The sequence below is a fragment of the Agelaius tricolor genome, unplaced genomic scaffold (assembly GCF_023055355.1).
Source record: "Agelaius tricolor isolate 1412-34295 unplaced genomic scaffold, bAgeTri1.0.p SCAF_5, whole genome shotgun sequence".
Classification (NCBI taxonomy): Eukaryota; Metazoa; Chordata; class Aves; order Passeriformes; family Icteridae; genus Agelaius; species Agelaius tricolor.
Window position 1 is genome coordinate 34418101 of NW_027269265.1, and position 18438 is coordinate 34436538.

General features: G+C 44.1%; 1 protein-coding gene across 7 annotated transcripts in view; it reads left to right on the forward strand.

Moving 5' to 3' along the window:
• SMOC1 (SPARC related modular calcium binding 1) overlaps positions 1-18438 on the forward strand; it is a 128689-nt gene that overhangs the window by 106528 nt on the left and 3723 nt on the right. For 4 of the 7 annotated variants that reach the window (XM_071427188.1, XM_071427187.1, XM_071427192.1 and 1 more), the window contains 2 exons: positions 8932-9179; positions 16850-16900. In XM_071427188.1, coding sequence (XP_071283289.1) covers positions 8932-9179; positions 16850-16900 — 299 coding nt within the window. Of the gene's footprint in view, positions 1-670; positions 4467-8931; positions 9180-16849; positions 16901-18438 lie in introns of those variants that run through there. The other 3 variants (XM_071427191.1, XM_071427190.1, XM_071427193.1) reach the window with 2 other exon arrangements.

The following is an 18438-nucleotide window of genomic DNA, read 5'->3' on the forward strand; positions in this document are numbered from 1 at the left end:
AAGTGTGAAATGAGAGCACAGTGGGAGGAAATGGCTTGTTCTTTTGTCCCTTGGTGCATGAAAAGACCTAATAAAATGCAAATGGATTGAAGGAGGCCGTGTGGCCTAGTGGCTACCACAGGGAGTGAAGAATGTGAACCAAATTCTTGGCAGCACCAGCGCTGTGGCTTTGCTGTGAGGCTGCAGCCAGCCTGCCGATGAGGAGAGGAGCTGTTTTTCATGGCCCTCCCCTCTGACCAGCTGCGTGTCCACCCCTTTTGGAAGGAGCAACAGGTCAAGCCTGTTGCAAGAGGTGGGCAGCAGTCTGTGTTCCTGGGGAACTGGAGGAGAGTTGAGGCTATGTCTCCCCCTCCTGCTTGGTAACAGCAGATCCCTGCAGCGCTGCCTCGGGCCAGGCCATTGCAAATGAACCGGGAAGGATTTAAAAAGTGCTACACTGCCCCAGCTAGGCAAGGCTTTCCCGGGTCTGGATTTGCCTGGCTATAAAAGGAGTCAGTGCTGGGGCAGCTTGCAGGGATGGCACAATGACTGATGTGCCTGGGTCTGGAGATGGAAGTGCCTCTGCACAAATGGTACTTGTATGGGTATTCCTCCAATGTGTTGACAGTAATGTTGATCCCCTGCTTTCCTCTTTCATAATGGAGAAGGAATCAGTGCCATCTTTTAACAGCTCAAGACTATTCAAGGTCCTGGTTGGCATGGCTGTGTCCCTTGGCTTCAGTATGGACTACTAGTGAGCTCATATGGTTTTAACTTCACGTTTAGACCTCACAAATCAGGCCAGTGACTTGTATGTGTGCTTGCATGCTGAATATTCTGTAACCTGTTGAATTAGTGCTGTATGCCTAACATGTCTGTATCCATATAAACAGGATGAAAAATGCCCCAAGGATGGGAAATACATCCTTCTCTCCCAGACTTAGGCATTCCAATGTCAATTCTGTCTAATTTGCATGGTTCAAATGCAGCGGGTAGGGGTGGTGGGAAGCCCTGGAGAGTATTTGATATTTATTTGGCATCTTTGGCACTGGGACTGAAACACAGCCAATGTAATCATCACTCTTAAAATAAAGCTTAATATAAACCGATGTTGCAGAGACCAGGGATGTATGCCCCCACTGCGCTTCTATAAACCAACAGGCTTGCTTCCTAATGTTCCCCAAGCTTTGTGTATTTCTCAGCTTTCAATAGAGGCCTTTCTGGTGGAATTTTTCACTGCCCAGCTCTTCACACAGTCATCACATTGATTTATTTTCCACTCCAATGTCAGCAGCCCAGTTGTAAGGGGGGAAAATTAAATCTTTTAGCAGGCTGTCCTTGGTAAGGCAAAAGACTGCTACCACCCAAATACTCTGCCGGCCCACAGCCATGATTAAATTCAGATAACTGCTCTGGTTTAATTTTCCATGTGCCTCAGCTAGACTAAGCATGTACCCCAAATAACATGTGTCAAGCTTTTCCAACCCAACGGGCCATGATGAGACCTTTTTTATTTTTTTAAAAAAGTAATTTCAGGGAATTTTTGATATTTATATAAAAATTTTATCAGTACATATTTCATGTGTGTTTGTGGAGTTGGGAAGCTGTCTCTGTGCAGTGAGTCCGGCTTTCCAAGAGTCCCAAGGTGAGGAATATCCTGAGTTCTCTCTTCAGGAATTGGCTTCTGATGGTGTGAACAGGTGTATTCTTTGCTGGGTAAAAAATGGCTGGACACAGAGAGTGGCTGGTGGCCAGTCACAAGTGGTGTTCCCCAGGGCTCAGTATTGGAGCCGGCCCTGTTTAATATCACCTTCAACAACCTGGACAAGGGGATTGAGTGCCCCATGTTGTGTGGGAGTGTTGACCTGTGGAAGGGTGAGAGGGATCTGGACAGGTTGGATCAATGGGGCAAGGTCATTGTGTGAGGTTCAGCAAAGGGAAGTGCCAGATCCTGCACTTGGCTCACAACAGCCCCAGGCAGTGCTACAGGCTGGAGGATGAGTGACTGCAAAGCTGCCCAGCAGAAAGGACCAGAAAAGAGCTGGTCTGCAGCAGCTGAACATGAGCCAGAGTGTGCCCAGGCAGCCAGTACATCCAGACATACAGAATGCATCATTAGTATCAGTATTAAAATTAAGGACCAAAGGAAGAGAAGAGCCTTTCCAAAGTGCCCAGGACTAAAAAAGCTTAACAGTGAGAGTCTTAAGGAGCTCAGACTTCCTTAGGGTATTGAAAGAAAAAAAAAAAGGTTGGAAGTTAATTTTGTAAAATCTGAGTATCTCTATAGGGACAAAGGCTCTGCAGGCTCCTAAGTCTAGCAGGGAAGAACGTGATTAACTGAATATAAACAAACTTGTGATCAAAATTTCTTTAAAGCGAGGGCAGTTCTGAGCCAGAGTGAAGCCATGAGGGACGGGACTGATTCCGTCTCTCTAAAGCTTTCATCTTAGGCCTGATATGTTTCAGAAGGACTTGCTTTAGTCAAACCTGAGTTATGGTCCCAAGAATAATTCGACTCACATTCTGTGACTATGATACAAAGGAAATCAGATTAGATTACCCTGCTACCTTCAGTCTGAATCCAGATATGTGAGTGAAAACTTCTGTGTTTGCTGAGTGTCTTTGCAATTAATATCCATATTAGCTTTTCTTTTTTTTGTGAGGGGGTGGGGGGAGGAGGAGAGAGTGGGATGATGAAGGAGAAGCATGGGAAGAAATTAGAGATTGGCATTTGAAATACTACATAGAGCTGTGCTAAGTTACCCCCAAAAACAATGTAGTAGCAGGAAAGTGAGGCAGCAGCTTGGATTCTTTCAGGCCATGTAAACAAAACCTGATAAGACTCTTTTTTTTTAAACTGGGCATGCTTAAAACAACCTTGTATTCCCTTATAGGTCTTGTCTTGTTTAAGGAAGTTCAAAGCTATTGACTTTAATTGAGTTACTCTTGCTTTACAATAATGTAAATAATGTAAATGAGATGAGAACTTCCCTTCCTCATGGCCCTGGTTTATATTACAGCATAATAGCCAAATAGACTTCATTTATAGTTTTGAAACAGAAAATCTCTGGTAAAATTCATTCTTAATTTTAAATTTATGTTATAATTCCAAGACACATCTTGTTACTGTATGTTTTCAAAGTAATTAAGGGAGCAATTGTAGAGAATTGGTTTATTAGCCAGTACATTGTATCCTTACTGAAAAAAAAAAAAATCATTGTTGAAATTGTTCACAAGTGAGTACTATATAATAAGAGCAGCACTTAAAAATTTAGACTTAGCTTTAGTACATTTTAGTCTCTTTTCTAATTCTAATATAGTCATATTACAGAGGACCTAAATTAAACTAGATCATAGGGAATCCCAGCCTGGGTTTCTGTTATCTGAGAAATTCTCTTTGGTCCCTGCCAATTCAGAAATGAGTTTTAGTTGCCAAAATGTGTGCATTATGGCTTGCTACATTATCAGCAAACATATTACTACCCTGTGGAATTTGAGGTAAATGGACAGCTTACAACAGCCACCCTTATCATGTAACACAGCAGCTATCAGTCCCTTAATTTACAGTTGCCACTTATTCCCATGTAATAGCCCCCAAAAGTACTCCAGAAAATGGCCCTGAGGTTCCATTTCATGCTCTAGTTGAGCAGTTTGAAGCAGGCAAGCACAGCTCAGCACATCTCCAGGGTGTTCTGAAGCCAATCCATGTTTTAATAAAGATTGACACTTTTAAACAGTGCAGGGAAGTTGATGCTCAACTCCTATTGCATTTCAATTGAAGTTGGATACCAACTTCCCTTTGTCTTCTTATGGAAATTCTAGCCTAATTAAAGATACAGGAGAGTTCATATAAGAGGAGGGTCTTTGAACAGTCAGTGAGGAATGAAAGGATGCAATTTTTTAACCTTCTAAATTATTTATCCTACAATCTTCAGAAAAATTGTGTTCAGAATAATGTTTCATATACAACTTAGCCTGAAGAGAGAAAGAAACTGGCCTGTAATAGGGGAGATAACTTTTAACTGTAAAGGAATTATGCATTTCCCATAATTAATTTGGACTGGGCAGTACCCTTTTGTTTAGTCTGAACACAGCTTAGTTTTTTGTTGGCTTCTTGATTCCTTGGCTACAGGAAAGGAGGAATAATAAAACAAATACAGGATCCTTTTGCAATTCTGTTGTAGTAATCCTCTCTGATTCAAACCATGTTCCACTGTTACAGACTAACTTTAGGCAACTGCAAAGAACAACAAAATGGGAGTAAGAAACTGAAGCAGAGCAAGAAAAATTTTGAATTTTACCTCAGTTTATTAAACTCATTGGTTTCCATGCTTAGTGCTGGCACTTTGGTGGTCATCATCAATGCTGTCATGGGCTTTGACTGGAGGGGTCAGTCACACTCCATCCATTCTTCATTCAGCGACAGCACCAAGCAGGAGATATATATATATATATATATATATATATATATATATCCTTGCAAAATACTTACAAGTCATACAAACTTACAGCTCTAACTCCTTTAGACATCCTGACCACAAACATACCTTGTGTGTGTGTTGGGAATGAAAGCTGGACTAATTAATTTTTTTTTTACTCTGTAGCATTTGATACCAGCTTCTTGTCCATCAGTATTCTTCATCCTGGAATAGGTCCCTCTGGTTTATAGGCTCTGCAGTCCAGCTAGATGATGGGCTGATCTTACTGCTCTTATGTCCTTCTGCCTCAGCTGCTAATGTTGCTACATAAAGTTTTGGAAGTACAAAAGAATAGATTTTCTAAGTCTTCAAAACAGGTACCTGATGGTTACTTCAGAGATTGCAGCCTGTGCAGTGGGGCTAAAAATGTTCAGGGAGCAAAGGACAGCTTTGGTAGGAATGGACTTCAATTTATTTAGTAAAATGTAGTGGCACATACTACACTTTGCACAGTTCTATGGAGCATAATGTGATGGCACACTGTACATGGCTCTTTAGGGGAGTCATGTCTCACATTTGCTGCTCTTGTATACTTCAGCCTCTATTTCTCCCCTATTTCCCTGCTCCTTCACACTAAGCTAACTGCTCCTTTCACAAGGGGCCTTGAGGGCTGAAAAGCATTACAGATTGCATGCACAGTGCACATTCAAGCTGCCTGTTTGATATTTTGGCAGTCATTCTCCAGCATTCAGTGCCGTTTAAAAAGTGTATGTCCATGGTTTTGCACAGCCTTTTTGTGTTCTTCAGTGACACCAGATGATGTGAAGGCATTCTGTGGAGGTGTGCCTCACCTGGAAGATAGCATTGTTAGAAGTTGCTGTACCTTAACACACATATCTCCAAGCATAAGTGACCTAAGAAATAAATGTTCTGCTATAAGGGAGCTCTTAGAACATTATACTGAAGGAGGAGCAAGATCCTACTTGGAGAAGACTTTATACTTGATGCCAACAAACTTTTTAGAAAGCTGGTTTGCTGTCTTAGTCTGTTAATAACAGACCATGCTTTTCTTCAGTGTTGGAATATTGGTGGGCTTATGCTGCATAATTGAGCTAAATTTCCTGGCTTTTGTACAAAAGCAGTCCAGCAACAGCAGGTTACATTTGGAAAATCAGTTTACACAGACCACCTTTCTTCACTAGTGCTCATTCTTTAGGACTGACTGTTTTGCCACAGAGTGCTAAAGAGGAACAATTAGGCAGAAAAGTAATACAGCTGTAATGCAGTCAACATGAGAAGGCTGTCTTCATTTTGGTAGTTCTTACTGTCTTTTACAAAGCTGCTACAGCACTGAAGCAAGGTGCTGGAATTCAGTGACTTTTAGCGTGACTGGAGTTAGAGCAAGAGATATTGGAAATTGAAAATGTACAGGACAGCTTTGTTCTGTCCTGATTTTTCTGATTCCTTTATGGTCTGAATGAGAGGTGGCCCAATAAATGAAGTTTATATCTGAGGGCTGATTTACTTCCCTTGAAATAGTATGGGGAGAAAGTGGAGGGACAATCCCCTGGAATACTGCCAAGCGTGTGCTCACAGGGCAATTAGAGCCCCAACTTGTCTGAGCTGACCCGGCAGGCATGGCTGGTGTCATGGCACATCAGCAAAGCTAGGTGGCCTAGCAGTGCTGTGTAGTTGCATTAATTCATGTTTCATGGGTGGTGCCTAAGTCCCTTTCTTGGGCAGTGGTCTAAGTCAAGGTAGTTAAATACAGTACTGCAACTTCATCCTTCTGTAGTGTATCATGGAATTTCATGAGCCAGGGATATATGGCCACCCTGAGATGATGGGGATGCTTCCTGTGCTGGCATTCTGGATGATAACCAGAGATGGCAGGCAACCAACCATCTCAGGAACTGCAGTTCTGTTAGCCAGCCAACAGAAAGTGGTAAAAACACAGAAATGGCTGTATCTTCCTTTTTCCTAAAGTCATAGCCATTAAACTAATTCCTTTTAGCTTTATTAGCATGCTGCAGTTTTCAGCATGAGCTATCAGCATGTTTGTAATGGCAAAGATTGATTTAGTGTCACCTCATGAGTCAATGTATTTGTATTAGCCTGTGAATGTCCCTCATTTTCTTTGTGGAAGTGCTGAAGAGAGCCATGTTGCTTTTCTTGTTAACTCATAAAAGCTCCTCCTTGGTGTGCCCCTGGAAAAGAGGCACTTTAAAATCCTGCTTCTGAGTGCCTCTTCAGTAGTGAAAAGCTCTTGTCTGTTGTCTTTCTGCTGTTGGTTCTAAGATGCTCTGCTATTTTCTCCATTTCTGCCTCTCCAGTTGTGGACCTTCAGTAAATGAGGGCAAGCCAAGGTGTGAACAAGGGCAGTCTCACATGCAAAAGCTCGGGATTTATCCTTCTGTTTCAGCAAAGGCAGAGTATTGCCCCTGGCAATACAGAACTCCTCTGAGCCTGTTGGAAACATGCTCCTCTTCAAATGATAGCCAGCTTCTTTCCAAAAGGGAGAGAGACCAATAGCTATGGTAATAAATGTCATAAAGACAAGACACAGGATGTGTTTCTGTTCTCTCCTGTCATTCTGGTCAATGCATGCAGTTTAGAAAATCAGGACAATTCCTTAACTTTGGGGGGAGGAGGGGAATTTTGCAATTTTTGCTTGTCTATAGGTGATTCCTGGTCCTTGCCTGGTATTTTGGTTCCCCAGCTAAGGCAGACTTATTCCTAACCCCTTCTTCCTCCTGCACAGTGTTTATCCCATTGTACATTCACCAGATGTTGTGACTGAATGCCAGCCTGCCTCTCAGTTAAGAATTAAATGAAGAAAACAGTTTCAAGTAAAACCCTGGGAAAAACGTTATACAGTTTATCTGCCTCTCTGTACTGTGTGTTTACTTGTTACAAGGATTAATGTATCTCTGGATAGGGGCTACCTTTCTAATTTCTATCCTTATTTGTAAAAGCCATCAGAAAAGGTTAATGAGGATCTCAGTTCTTCACTTAAACTCCAGTTCTTGCTTTCTGCATGCTGCAGAGTCCTCCTCACAAATTATTTAATTTACCATAGGGGTACCGTGTATGAGGGGGTATTTTTCAGGCTGTGTAGCTGCATTTTAAAGGCAAAACTCGTCACACCAGCTAGTCGAAAGAATTTTCTCTCTCCTAGTTCCCAACAAAAAAACCTCCAAACTTCAGTGACTATATAAGTATAGATTCTACTAGTTTCTGAAACAAGGTCAACAGCAGTCTTGGAGAACATTTTATAGGGTACTTGGGTTCATGTTTCTCCATGAGCTAGAATGCTCCAAACTCACACCAGAATCTGGCTGCCTGCAGTAGGCAACTGTTCCTCTCTCCTTCCTGGGGAAGGAATTTATGCAGCAGCTGGATATGTTTACTGGAGTAAGTCAGAGCAATCAGTGCCAGTGTAGCATGTCTGACTACCTATCCACTAATTTCCATGCTCTAAAATGCTTTATTCTTGGAGGAAAAAAAGGTTCAGGCCTCAGCCTCATTTCAGCATCTTTTCAGCTTTCTCTGGTGGCATGCTCATCATATGGAGAAAAGACAGACTAGCTTGGAAAGAGTTTCTTCCCAGGTTCTCAGTATCCCTGAGGAATAACCCCCTTTCCCACTGCTGATGCAGAGCACCAGACACTGCTTAAATGGTATGACATAACAGCACCTGTTCAGTGATGGCATGAGGTTGACAGGCAGCATTCTGTATTTGTGTGTCTATAGCTGTTGCTCTTCCTTGTTTTTTTCTCCTTTTCTTCTCTGATATTATTGTTGTCTACAGAAGGAAAATATGAGTCAAATAGCATCAAACTTGTAACACCACAATGATTAAGAAATGAAACAAACTGAAGTTGCCAGCTCTGTAATACTGCTTTTAATGGATTTGTGGTTTTTATCTTCTGTGGAACTCTTATGTGTAAATCAGGTATGTGAAAAGCATGAAAAATGCAGAAAATACAGCAGAGGAGTTCAGATTATGTAAACAGATACAGGGAGAATAATATTGTATCTTGCCAAGGACATTTTCAAATAATGAATGTGTCTTGCATTAAATTAATTTGTTCCCTTTCTGAAGCTAGATGTTACTGTCACAGAAACTACCACAACAGCTGACACTCATGGATCTCTTGCTGGTAATTTGAATGGGAGCCCAAGGGCCAAAAGGACTAAGGAGATTGTCTCTTGCCCTCTAATGAGGATCATTCTGGGATTAGGCAGAGTTTCAGGAACTGGTGTGAGGAGAACCACAGCTACTGATGGTATCAGACTCCAAGATTCTCTTGGCAATTCACTTGTAAATGCTAAAGGACATTTTTAGAAAAAGTTCATCTATCTCAAAAGAGCCCAGCTAAAAGGAGGAGATTGGAAGACCTGTGTTTTTTGCTTACTTTGAACACAGCATAGCACTTGCCTGATTCACTGAGCAGCTCTTGCTCCTCAGCATGTGCTTGACAGTGTTGGTGTGAGCACCCCTTGTTGGGGGCCTGTGCTTCCTCTGTTCCAGGTTCTCTGAGCCAGACCCCAGCCACACGCTAGAGGAGCGAGTGGTGCACTGGTATTTCAGCCAGCTGGACAACAACAGCAGCAATGACATCAACAAGCGGGAGCTAAAGCCCTTCAAACGTTATGTGAAGAAGAAAGCCAAGCCCAAGAAATGTGCCCGGCGTTTCACTGACTACTGTGACCTCAACAAGGACAAGTCCATCTCGCTTCAGGAGCTGAAAGGGTGTTTGGGAGTCAGCAAGGAAGGAGGTGAGTGCCTTTTCTTCTTCATTGCATGACAGTAAAAACTGACAAACAAACTTGACAAATAAAAACTGAGTTGCAGCAAATTCAGAACTACATTTTCTCCCAGCTATTTCAGAAGTGCCACAGTTTGTGTGAGCAAATGAGTGGGATTAAAATACTGCCATGCAAATGTAGTTTGTTACTTGTGTTATGGCTCCATCTTCTATGCCCTATCACAGACCTCTGTGCTAAGCACTATACAGAAACAAGACAATAGATAGGAGTTCTTGGCCAGACTTTTTCCTAATTTATTCTGTTTGTATTGTTGATGTCCTTGGAAACTGTAGTTAAGATCAGGTCCCTTCTGAGTAATACCATGCTAACAAGATTCTGTTGTCTCAGCCATGCAGGTTGGATGATGTATGAGCCAGCACAGACCCAGGCCTTCTCTGGAGACCCTGTTTACTAACAGAAAATAATATTTATTTTCATTGCTAAATTCAGCATGCAGGAGAGTAGATGATGCAAAGAGAACAACTCAGAAAACAAGCACAGGGCTGTACTGTTGCCCTTTTTCAAACTTAAATTGTACTTTGAGATTGGTAGAGAAATAAGGCATGTGAATAACCTATTTTTCCTTTCTGGTTAGTGTCTGAGCAATCAACCCCCCCTCCTGCCTTTTCTTCCTTTTTTCATCTTCACCTCATCATCTGTTGGGACCTGAACCAAACTGATATTTTTGGAAATTTTAGGAATTGAAACAGTTCAACCCAAATTCAATAATTATCAGTCATTCTTGACTGTGGGCAGACTTGCTTGGCAGGAGAAGGCAAACAGGGAGATTCCAGGGGACTAATTTCCTGTGCAGGTGTTTTGGCTTTGCAGCTGTTGTTATATGTGTCACAGTAGTTGGGAAGGGTGGATAGCTTTTTTTTCTGCCATCTTAATCTTTCCTTAGTCCTTTTCTCAGATTTTGCACGAGTGGGAAGGGAGTCAGTACATTTGGGTGTTGGGAAGTTGCATTTTCTAGGTGCTTTGCAAGCATCTTTGTTACCATAATAAGCATATAGCATTACTTGTCGGCTGTGAGAAGCATTCAGCTTCCCTAGCCCTGTGGAGGTGTTTTTTTAGTCATCAGTACCTTACTGAGGAATGACATACCAAAATAGCAATCCTTAATTTTATTACCTTCCCAATAAGACGAATATGCCAAATGAGTTTTATTGCTATTTGGCCTGCAATAAGACTCTCTGGAATCTGCTGCCCTGGCCAACTGGATGTTCAAAATTTAGTTTATGGAAGGGGAAAAAAATCAAAGGGAGAGAAGAAAGAAAATGTGAAACTTTGAGCCCATGTGAAGGGGAGAGAAGGCAGTGTGACATTGTTGTGAGTGCCTGATTGTCCAGCTGTTTACTGAGAACACATCCTTGACCTTTCATGGTTTCCTCTGTTGTATGAGGACAGGACTGTGGTCAAAAAAGGGCTCTGATCTTACTCTGTCATACAGCTCCACATACCTACTACAAACCTGATAAGCCTTGAGGATCAAAGATAAAGGGATAATTTAAAGGATGGTGAGGACTAAAAAGCAGGGCAGGGGGCAGTGCAGACAGCAGGTACTAACATGGAAGAAAGAAGTGAGTGAGAGTGCTCCAGAGGTGCAGTAAACAAGTTTGTAATGCATCTTTTTTAAGAAGTTGTGAAATTATGAGGTGGTAGATGACATATTTTCTATGCTTCCTATTCATAAGAACTGCTAAATTTAGAAACAGTCAGTATCTTTGCCTTTGACATGGTCCTCCACAAATCCTCTCTAAACTGTAGAGAGATGGTTGGTTTATTAGGTGGATAAGGAATTGGTTGAATGGTCACATCCAGAGGGTGGAGGTCAACAGCTCGGAGTCCTGATGGGAATCAGGGACAAGTGGTGTCCCTTGGGATTCATACAGGACCAGTGTTATTTAATATCTTCATTAATGACATAGTGGGATTGAGTGCACTCTCAGCAAATTAGCAGATGACCAAGCTGAGTGATGCAGTTGCCATGTCTGAATAATGGGATGCCATCCAGAGGGACATGGACAAGCTCAAGAAGTGGCCCCATGGGAATCTCATAAGGTTTAAGACAACCAAGGGCAAGGTCCTGCACATGGTTAAGGGCAATCCCCAATATCAACACAGGCTATGGATGAACAGATTGAGAGCAGCCCTGCCCAGAGGGACTTGGGGGTGCTGGTGGGTGAGAAGCTGGACATGACCCAGCCATGGGCACTCCCAGCCTGGAGAGCCAAACGTGTCCTGGGCTGCATCCAGAGCAGTGTGGGCAGCAGGGCCAGGGAGGGGATTCTGCCCCTCTGCTCTGCTGAAATCCCACCTGCAGGGCTGCATCAGCTCTGGGTGCCAGCACAGGAAGGACAAGGACCTGTTGGAATGAGTCCAGAGGAGGCCAGCAAGATGATTAGAGGGACAGAGCATCTCTACTGTGAGGAAAGGCCGAGAGCACTGGGATTGTACACCCTGTAAGAGAAGGCTTGGGGTGACCCAACTGTGTGGCCTTCCAGTACCTGAAGGGAGCCTGTAAGAAAGAGGGAGAGGGACTTTTTACAAGAGCACAAAGTGACAGGACAAGGGAAAATAACCTCAAACTGAAGCAGAGTAAGTTTAATTAGGTGTGAGAAAAAAATTCTTTACTGTGAGGGTGGTGAGAGCTGGAACAGATTGCCCAGAGAAGCTGTGGATGCCTCATTACTGGAAGTATTCAAGGCCAGGTTGGATGGGACTCTGAGTAGCCTGGTTTAGTGAAAAGTGTCCTTGCCCATGTCAGGGGGGTTGGAACAAGATTAACTTTAAGATGCCTTCCAACCCAAACCATTCTATGATTCTGCCATCTTACCCTTTCTCTAACTTTCCTTTTCTGGACCATAGGTGCATGTAGTCAGTCCCTGTATTTTGCTGTTTGTTTCTTTCTCTGTACTGTGGCCTCCAAAGATCTGCTGGGGCTGAGGACACTGTGGATTCAAGCCAAGAGCTAGATTGAAAACCTTTTTCATTATGTACTTTCAGTTGTAAACTGCTAGTCAGAGGAAGACAGGACTTTTCATGGAAATGTTTCTGTTTCAACAAAAGCTTTGTTTGAAAGGTTCTTCTGGTCTAGCTTGGATGAGGAGGGGTTGGAGGGAGGCAAGGAAGGTTATAATTTCCCCTTGATATACTATTGGAATTAAATACCACTATAGCTGGATGGAACGTGCCTGGGCTCGTCCGGCCTTGCTGCTTGACCAGAGGCAGCAGCTGTGGTGGTTTCACCTCAGAGACACCTTTGGCTGGCTGGATGCTGCAGCGGGCACTTGGGACAGGTCCAGGCATGCAGGAGCTCAGGTTTACCTCTGGCGGAGAAGCTTTAAGGCGAGGTGAAGGAAAAGGAGTCGGGCTCTGCTGGAGGGTTTCGATCCAGAGCTTTATTCCTGGCACACAGGCCTCTGAATGCAGCAACAGCTCCAACAGAATTACGGACACATTGCTGTGTCTTTTAACCCCAGGGAGAGGGGGAGGGAAGGGGTAGGGATCCCACCAACCAGGTAAAGGGAGGGGAAGTCTCAGGGGACAAACGACACCTGGATGGCCCAATGTCCCCAGGGCTGAGAGGCATCTTTTGAACTTCGCCAATCACATGACACCCTTTCTAGAATGCCAAGATTGATGGACAGCAGTCAGCAGGGAGCAAAGGAGGGGAAGGGAGAAGTTATTGGCACACCTGGGGAAAGAACCAGGATACTGAGACAGGCTATTACATCACACCACAACATCGTACTTCATTACAAGTGAACTTAGCTCAGATGTTCCAAATCCTGTTTGGGGGTCCAGCACACCCCCCCTGTTTGGGGGTCCAGCAGGTCCAGTTTAGTCAGTAGGACTAAACTGAAGTGGGTCATCATTCAAGGTGAGTATGCCTCTTGCTAGGCAAATTGAACATTTATAATAGTTTTGAAAATAAAACATAATACAACTTTATAGTTCTTGGGATTCTGAAGAAAACAGATATTAAGCATTCTGCATTTTTGTCAGTGTTTTGCTTTTTTTTTGGTGGCCAGTTCCATCCAAACTTGGAAATAGAGCTGCTTAAAGGAAGCATAGAGCATAGATAACACATTACTGTTATGTGCTTCTCAGGACCTTGAGAGTCCAAATAAGATTTATATGTGGGGATTCAGCTAGGATATTTGTAAGGACAAACCTGAATCTGAGCTCTTTCCAGCTTAGAATTAAATCTGTTCGAGATGCATAGTTGTGTCTGTCTTCCCTTCCTCAGCAATCTCTTCATGCCTGCGGCTACTTAATATGTGAGCATTGCCAACCCGTGGTTCTCCAGTGAGGAAGTGAGCTGCCCAGTCTATCAGAAACCCTTTCCTTTTCCATCCTTATGGTGACCAAAAAAGCTGCTGGCAAATCTGCTAGGTCTGGTGGCCACTTTGCACAGCTCTTTTCCCTCTCTTTAAACCAGACTTGTTTTTATCAGGGGCTATGTACATGGAAAAATGCCATTCTTGGATCTCAGAATGGTGTGGCCACATGAAAGAGTCAGCCTTTGAGTGTTTGCGGAAGCCTGCAAATGGCTTCTTCAACTGGGGCAGAACAAGCAGGCAGGGCTTTTAGCTTGGAGTATGCCAGAAACAGTCTTTGCCATTGCTTGATCTAAGATTGTCTGTTTGAGGAATTGTGGAAGGAAAGCAGACTGATTTACAGCCTGTTAAAAGTTAGCATTCCTCAGCACAGTCTGCACAGCCTGAGTTAAGGGGGGAACCATCTGTGATCAAAAAACAAATGTATCTCTCTGCATTAGTCAAAAGGCAGGATCCTTGAGAGGAGATTGACACATATTGTAAAGCTTTGCTGGAATGTTACTGGACCCAAGATTAATTGGAGTTCAATTAATCAGGGCTGTAGATCCAAGTGAGGCTTATGCTAGTTGTGCTGGCTGCAAAATGTTGGAGTTGAGTTTTACCTCTATATTCTTCCAAGTTCAGGAGACAAAGTCAGCATTTTGTGCCTGCCCAAAGAGGAGCTAAGGGAATAAGCAGCAAAGAAATGTCCCTCTGCCAGCTGACGGGAAGTTCCCTTCTGCCAGCTCAGATCCTGTGATTGCTTTGCTGGTCCAAGAGCTTGTCAGATGGTAGGTGTTGGGCATGCTTCACAGGACATGAGGACGTCTGAGGTAGAACCCAGCCACCAAAAGCCAGTCCAGAAACAGGATTGAGATGTCTTAATTAAAAAGTGTATATGTGTTTAATTAAACAGAATGTAACTTTCTACTGAATCTGAGGAAATGTTACAGAAAGAAGGAAAAGTAGACAGACAATCTGAACAGCAGGTTTCATTCAGTGATGTTTTGGACCTTTCTTATTGCTATCTTCAGAAGTAACTGCATGCCTGGGAGGCTGGGAATGAGTTGCTCTATATCACTACTGCACAAGTCGTTGTGTGAGAGAAGGTAGCAAAGAGCAATCATCTGGGAAAGGCCTCTGGACCAGTGATAGAAAATAACAATTGTGAGTGGCCATGAGAAAACTGTAACCAGGTAATGACTGAATTAAAAAGGAATTTCAAAGTACATTTATGTGCTATTAGATTAGAATCAAAGGAGCTGTACTCATTCAGTGCTTGGTTTTGTTTGTCTTGTTAAGATCCTCCCCTCTGGAGCTTTGTAGAGGTGCTATAATTTGCCTTTAATCTTGACAAAAGTAAGTGATGGTATGAATCAGGACATCAGTATTGTGTTGAGAACATGAGATAAGGCTGTTTCTCTCCCCAGAAGGTGAAAGGTTTGCTCAGTATGTCTGAAGAATAATAATTTCCTATGAAAAGCTGCTGGGGTTTCCTTGGGGCTTTTTCTTTGAAAGACACCTAGCCTAATCCAGTGTGACTAGAACTGTTATCCAAGAGAGTGTACTTGTGAGGATGAGCAAATACTCAGCTTTATGAAACTTGCCACATGATGGGATGTTACCCCATAATGCCCAAGGGCTTCCCAGGTATATGTTAGTAACCCATGGTCACCACCTGCCATATTCCTTCCTCTCCTGTGTGTAGCAGTGCAGAGTTACTGTGGCAGGGTTTTGCCTTTGACAGGTGCACATGGCTGGCCTGGTGTGTATGGCAGGCAGCCGGGGCAGTGCTCTCTGCCCCCAGCGCAGCAGGGGATGAGCCCCAGCGCGGTTTCCCACACGGCTGCACGGGGCCATGTGCAGCAGTGGTTCAGTTCATACCAGCCATGGCAGGGAGGGATGCCCCTGCCTTCTGTGCACACCAGCCTGGAGATCTCCGCCTCTTTCCAAAGACAGGCAGTGCTCCCTCAGCTCTTTCCAAAGATCGGTTGTGCTCATGCATAGCGCTGTGCTGCAGGCTTACCTGCACTGTGCAGTAAAGGTGAGAGGGTTCTCTTGGATGCCCTCTGGCTTCCCCAGGCTGCCGGCCAGGGCAGTGATGCACAGCTTGGCAGTGCCCTCCGGGGCCCTGGCAGCCACCCATGAAGGGCCCAGGCTGTGAGTGCCAGTCAGCCCAGGCAGATGCTCTGGCCCTGGCAGTGGAGCCTCTGCCCACGGCAGCAGAGCCGCGTTTGACACCGGACATCAGCGAGCCGCGGTTCTGCTGATCCGGGCAGGATGGGTGGCTGTACCGGGCTGGTGTTCAGGGTCTTGGAATAACTTTCTGTGCTTACACAGTTTCTTATTAATGTCCTCTAAAGCAAACAGGCTGTGCTTTGTGACCTATTTCAGCCTTGGCCACTGACACCTTTTCTCCCTCTGGCTTTTTCTTCTCAGCAGCTCCATTCCTATCTTACAGCCCAGCCTCCTGGCCCTTGGGGCTTCCTGCACCTCGCCCCTGCCCTCTGAGCTTCTGCCCATCTTGCTTCTGCACAGAACAGCATGTGCAGTAGAGTACTTGATGAGCAGAGCGAGCTGTGCAGTCAGGTCATGTGCATGCACAAATCAAAGTTATGGAGTGGAGGGTGGCAACAGGCTTACTGCTGCTGGCTGGGAGCAGGAGCTCCCATTTTCAGCTCGCCCCTCCTCTGACATCAGAGGAAGCAGCTCACAGGAAGTGTGGCATGCTTTCAACAGCTCCTGTAATCCCTGAGCTGTCTGTACCCAGTGCAGAGGCCCTTGCCGTGAGCTCCATCTGGTGTAGGGTACGTGCACCTGTTATAACACAGTCACAGTTCTGCCCTTCTGCCAGGTTTAAGTTCAGGTCTTTGACTTTAGGCACTTGTTTGTTTGATTCAAGTGAAAGATTTAATAAACCTGGGCTGTCTGTATTGCCTGTACCTTCACTCTCTTCTGTCTTCCTCCTTTCTACATGGCATTATTTTGCTTGCTTGGGGAAACTTCAGGATACCACTTGCATCCTTCCTTTCTTCTTTCTCCATCTACTGCTCAGTTTAACCTTGTAATTGTTGTTTCTTGCCCACGCAAAACCTCTGGATTTCATTATACTCAGCTACTACAACACCTGGTATTTAAAATCTCTCATCTCAGGCACACTGGTTAGACTCTTGCACGTGACTCCTGTTGGCAGGACTTGCTGCGAGCATGCTCAGAGTAGGTGCTTTGAACCTGCTCTCTGGCAACAGACAAGGGAAGGCTCCTTTGTCATGCCATGGCATTTACTTCCTTTAATGTGGTTCTTGGATTTTACAGGTAGCCTGAGCAGTTTGCCCAATGGAAAAAGACAAGGCCTTAACCCTTTCAGTGAGTATCTTGTCAAAATGTTTCTTTTTTCCTGTGATAAGCATGTATTGCAGAATTCATTCTCCCCTGTTCTCTTATGTTCATGAACAGCAATATAGAAACAGCTGGAAACCAAAGTTGTTCTTAAGAGGTATAAATACAACAATGTGCAGCTCCATTGCATCATTTCAAAGTCCAGCTCTATGTCTTTTGCTGAAACAGACTATATGTTGCTAAGGAATTAGAATAGGATGAAGCAGCTATGGGATGACTCCTATCCTACTCTTCCTTCTTCTGTGGAGCAGTAATTTAGGTGATTTGTTGTGTTTACATTCCATCACTCCATCATGGACCAGTTCCCATGAAGATTGTTCTCTATCGTGGTAAAGGTCTGCTCTCCCAGTATTTTGGGCATTGAATCACATAGACCGACCCTTTCATCAGGCATGAACAATAACATCATTTGCTTTGCTTTTAGACTTGCAGCCTCATGGTTTTGTTGGGTACTTCTCATTTTGGATTGTAAGAAGCAGTGAGAAGTTCTCCCCTGCCTGTATCTTCTGCTACGTGTTCTATAGCTGTCCTACATATGTCTGGCTAGACTCCTTTTTGTGTTGAGGAGACCTAGGCAGTGTATTTGTTTAGTGCCAGAAGTCTTCCTATACCTCTTGCTGTCCTCCTTGTCTTCCTGGGGAATGTATCAGGTCCTGGTGAGATGAACTGAACAGAGAGCTGAAGATAAAGATCAACTACACCTTGTGCATTGATGATGTGATGTTTCTTGGTGTGTCCTCCATTCTGAGTGTGTACTTGGTTTTTGCCTGCTGCTAAAAGATGATCAGAGGCATTTGAACAATTGCTGTAGCTTCAGCCCCCTCCTTGTCACTCAAAGTGTAGGACAGGTCATCTACACTCCCACGCTACACTGCACTTACAGATATGGAAAACAATCTGTTGTTTTTACGAGCTGGTCATTGAGCACTGCAGGCACCTTTTGCAGAGCTGTGCAATTGATTGCAAATACGGCTACCTGAAATAATTTTGCATTTGACAATATTTGCCCTCCTGTGACAGGGCATGTTAATCAGCACTGATCTCACTGAGGCCTTTCCTTCCTTTTTCCCTCAAATCCCTACTTTTGCTGTCTCTTTAGCATGTTTTCATCTGTAATTAATCCACAGAGCTCTAGCTCTGATCCCATAAGAGCTTTGGTTCTTTAAGAACCTTTGGTGAGGGGCTTAACAGAAGCTTTCTTTTGAAGAAAGGCCTCCAAGGCCTGCTTGTCTGCTAGAGAAGGAGGCAGCTGGCTGTGGCTGATGGGGAGATGGTGGCAGGGCAGCCTGGCAGCAGTGGGTTTCTGCATCAGCTGTGCCAGGCAGAAGAGTAAAGCAAGGGATGTTGGACCAGTTGTTTCCCTAGACTGCATGCCCATTTCCAAGGAGGGGGAGGAAAGTGGTGTTTTGTGTTTAAAAATATGCCAGTCCCTAAGGCTTCATGTGACTCATTCAGTGCTTTTTCCAGCAAGGCTGTCTCATTAGCCCCTGGTTGTTTTCAGCCTC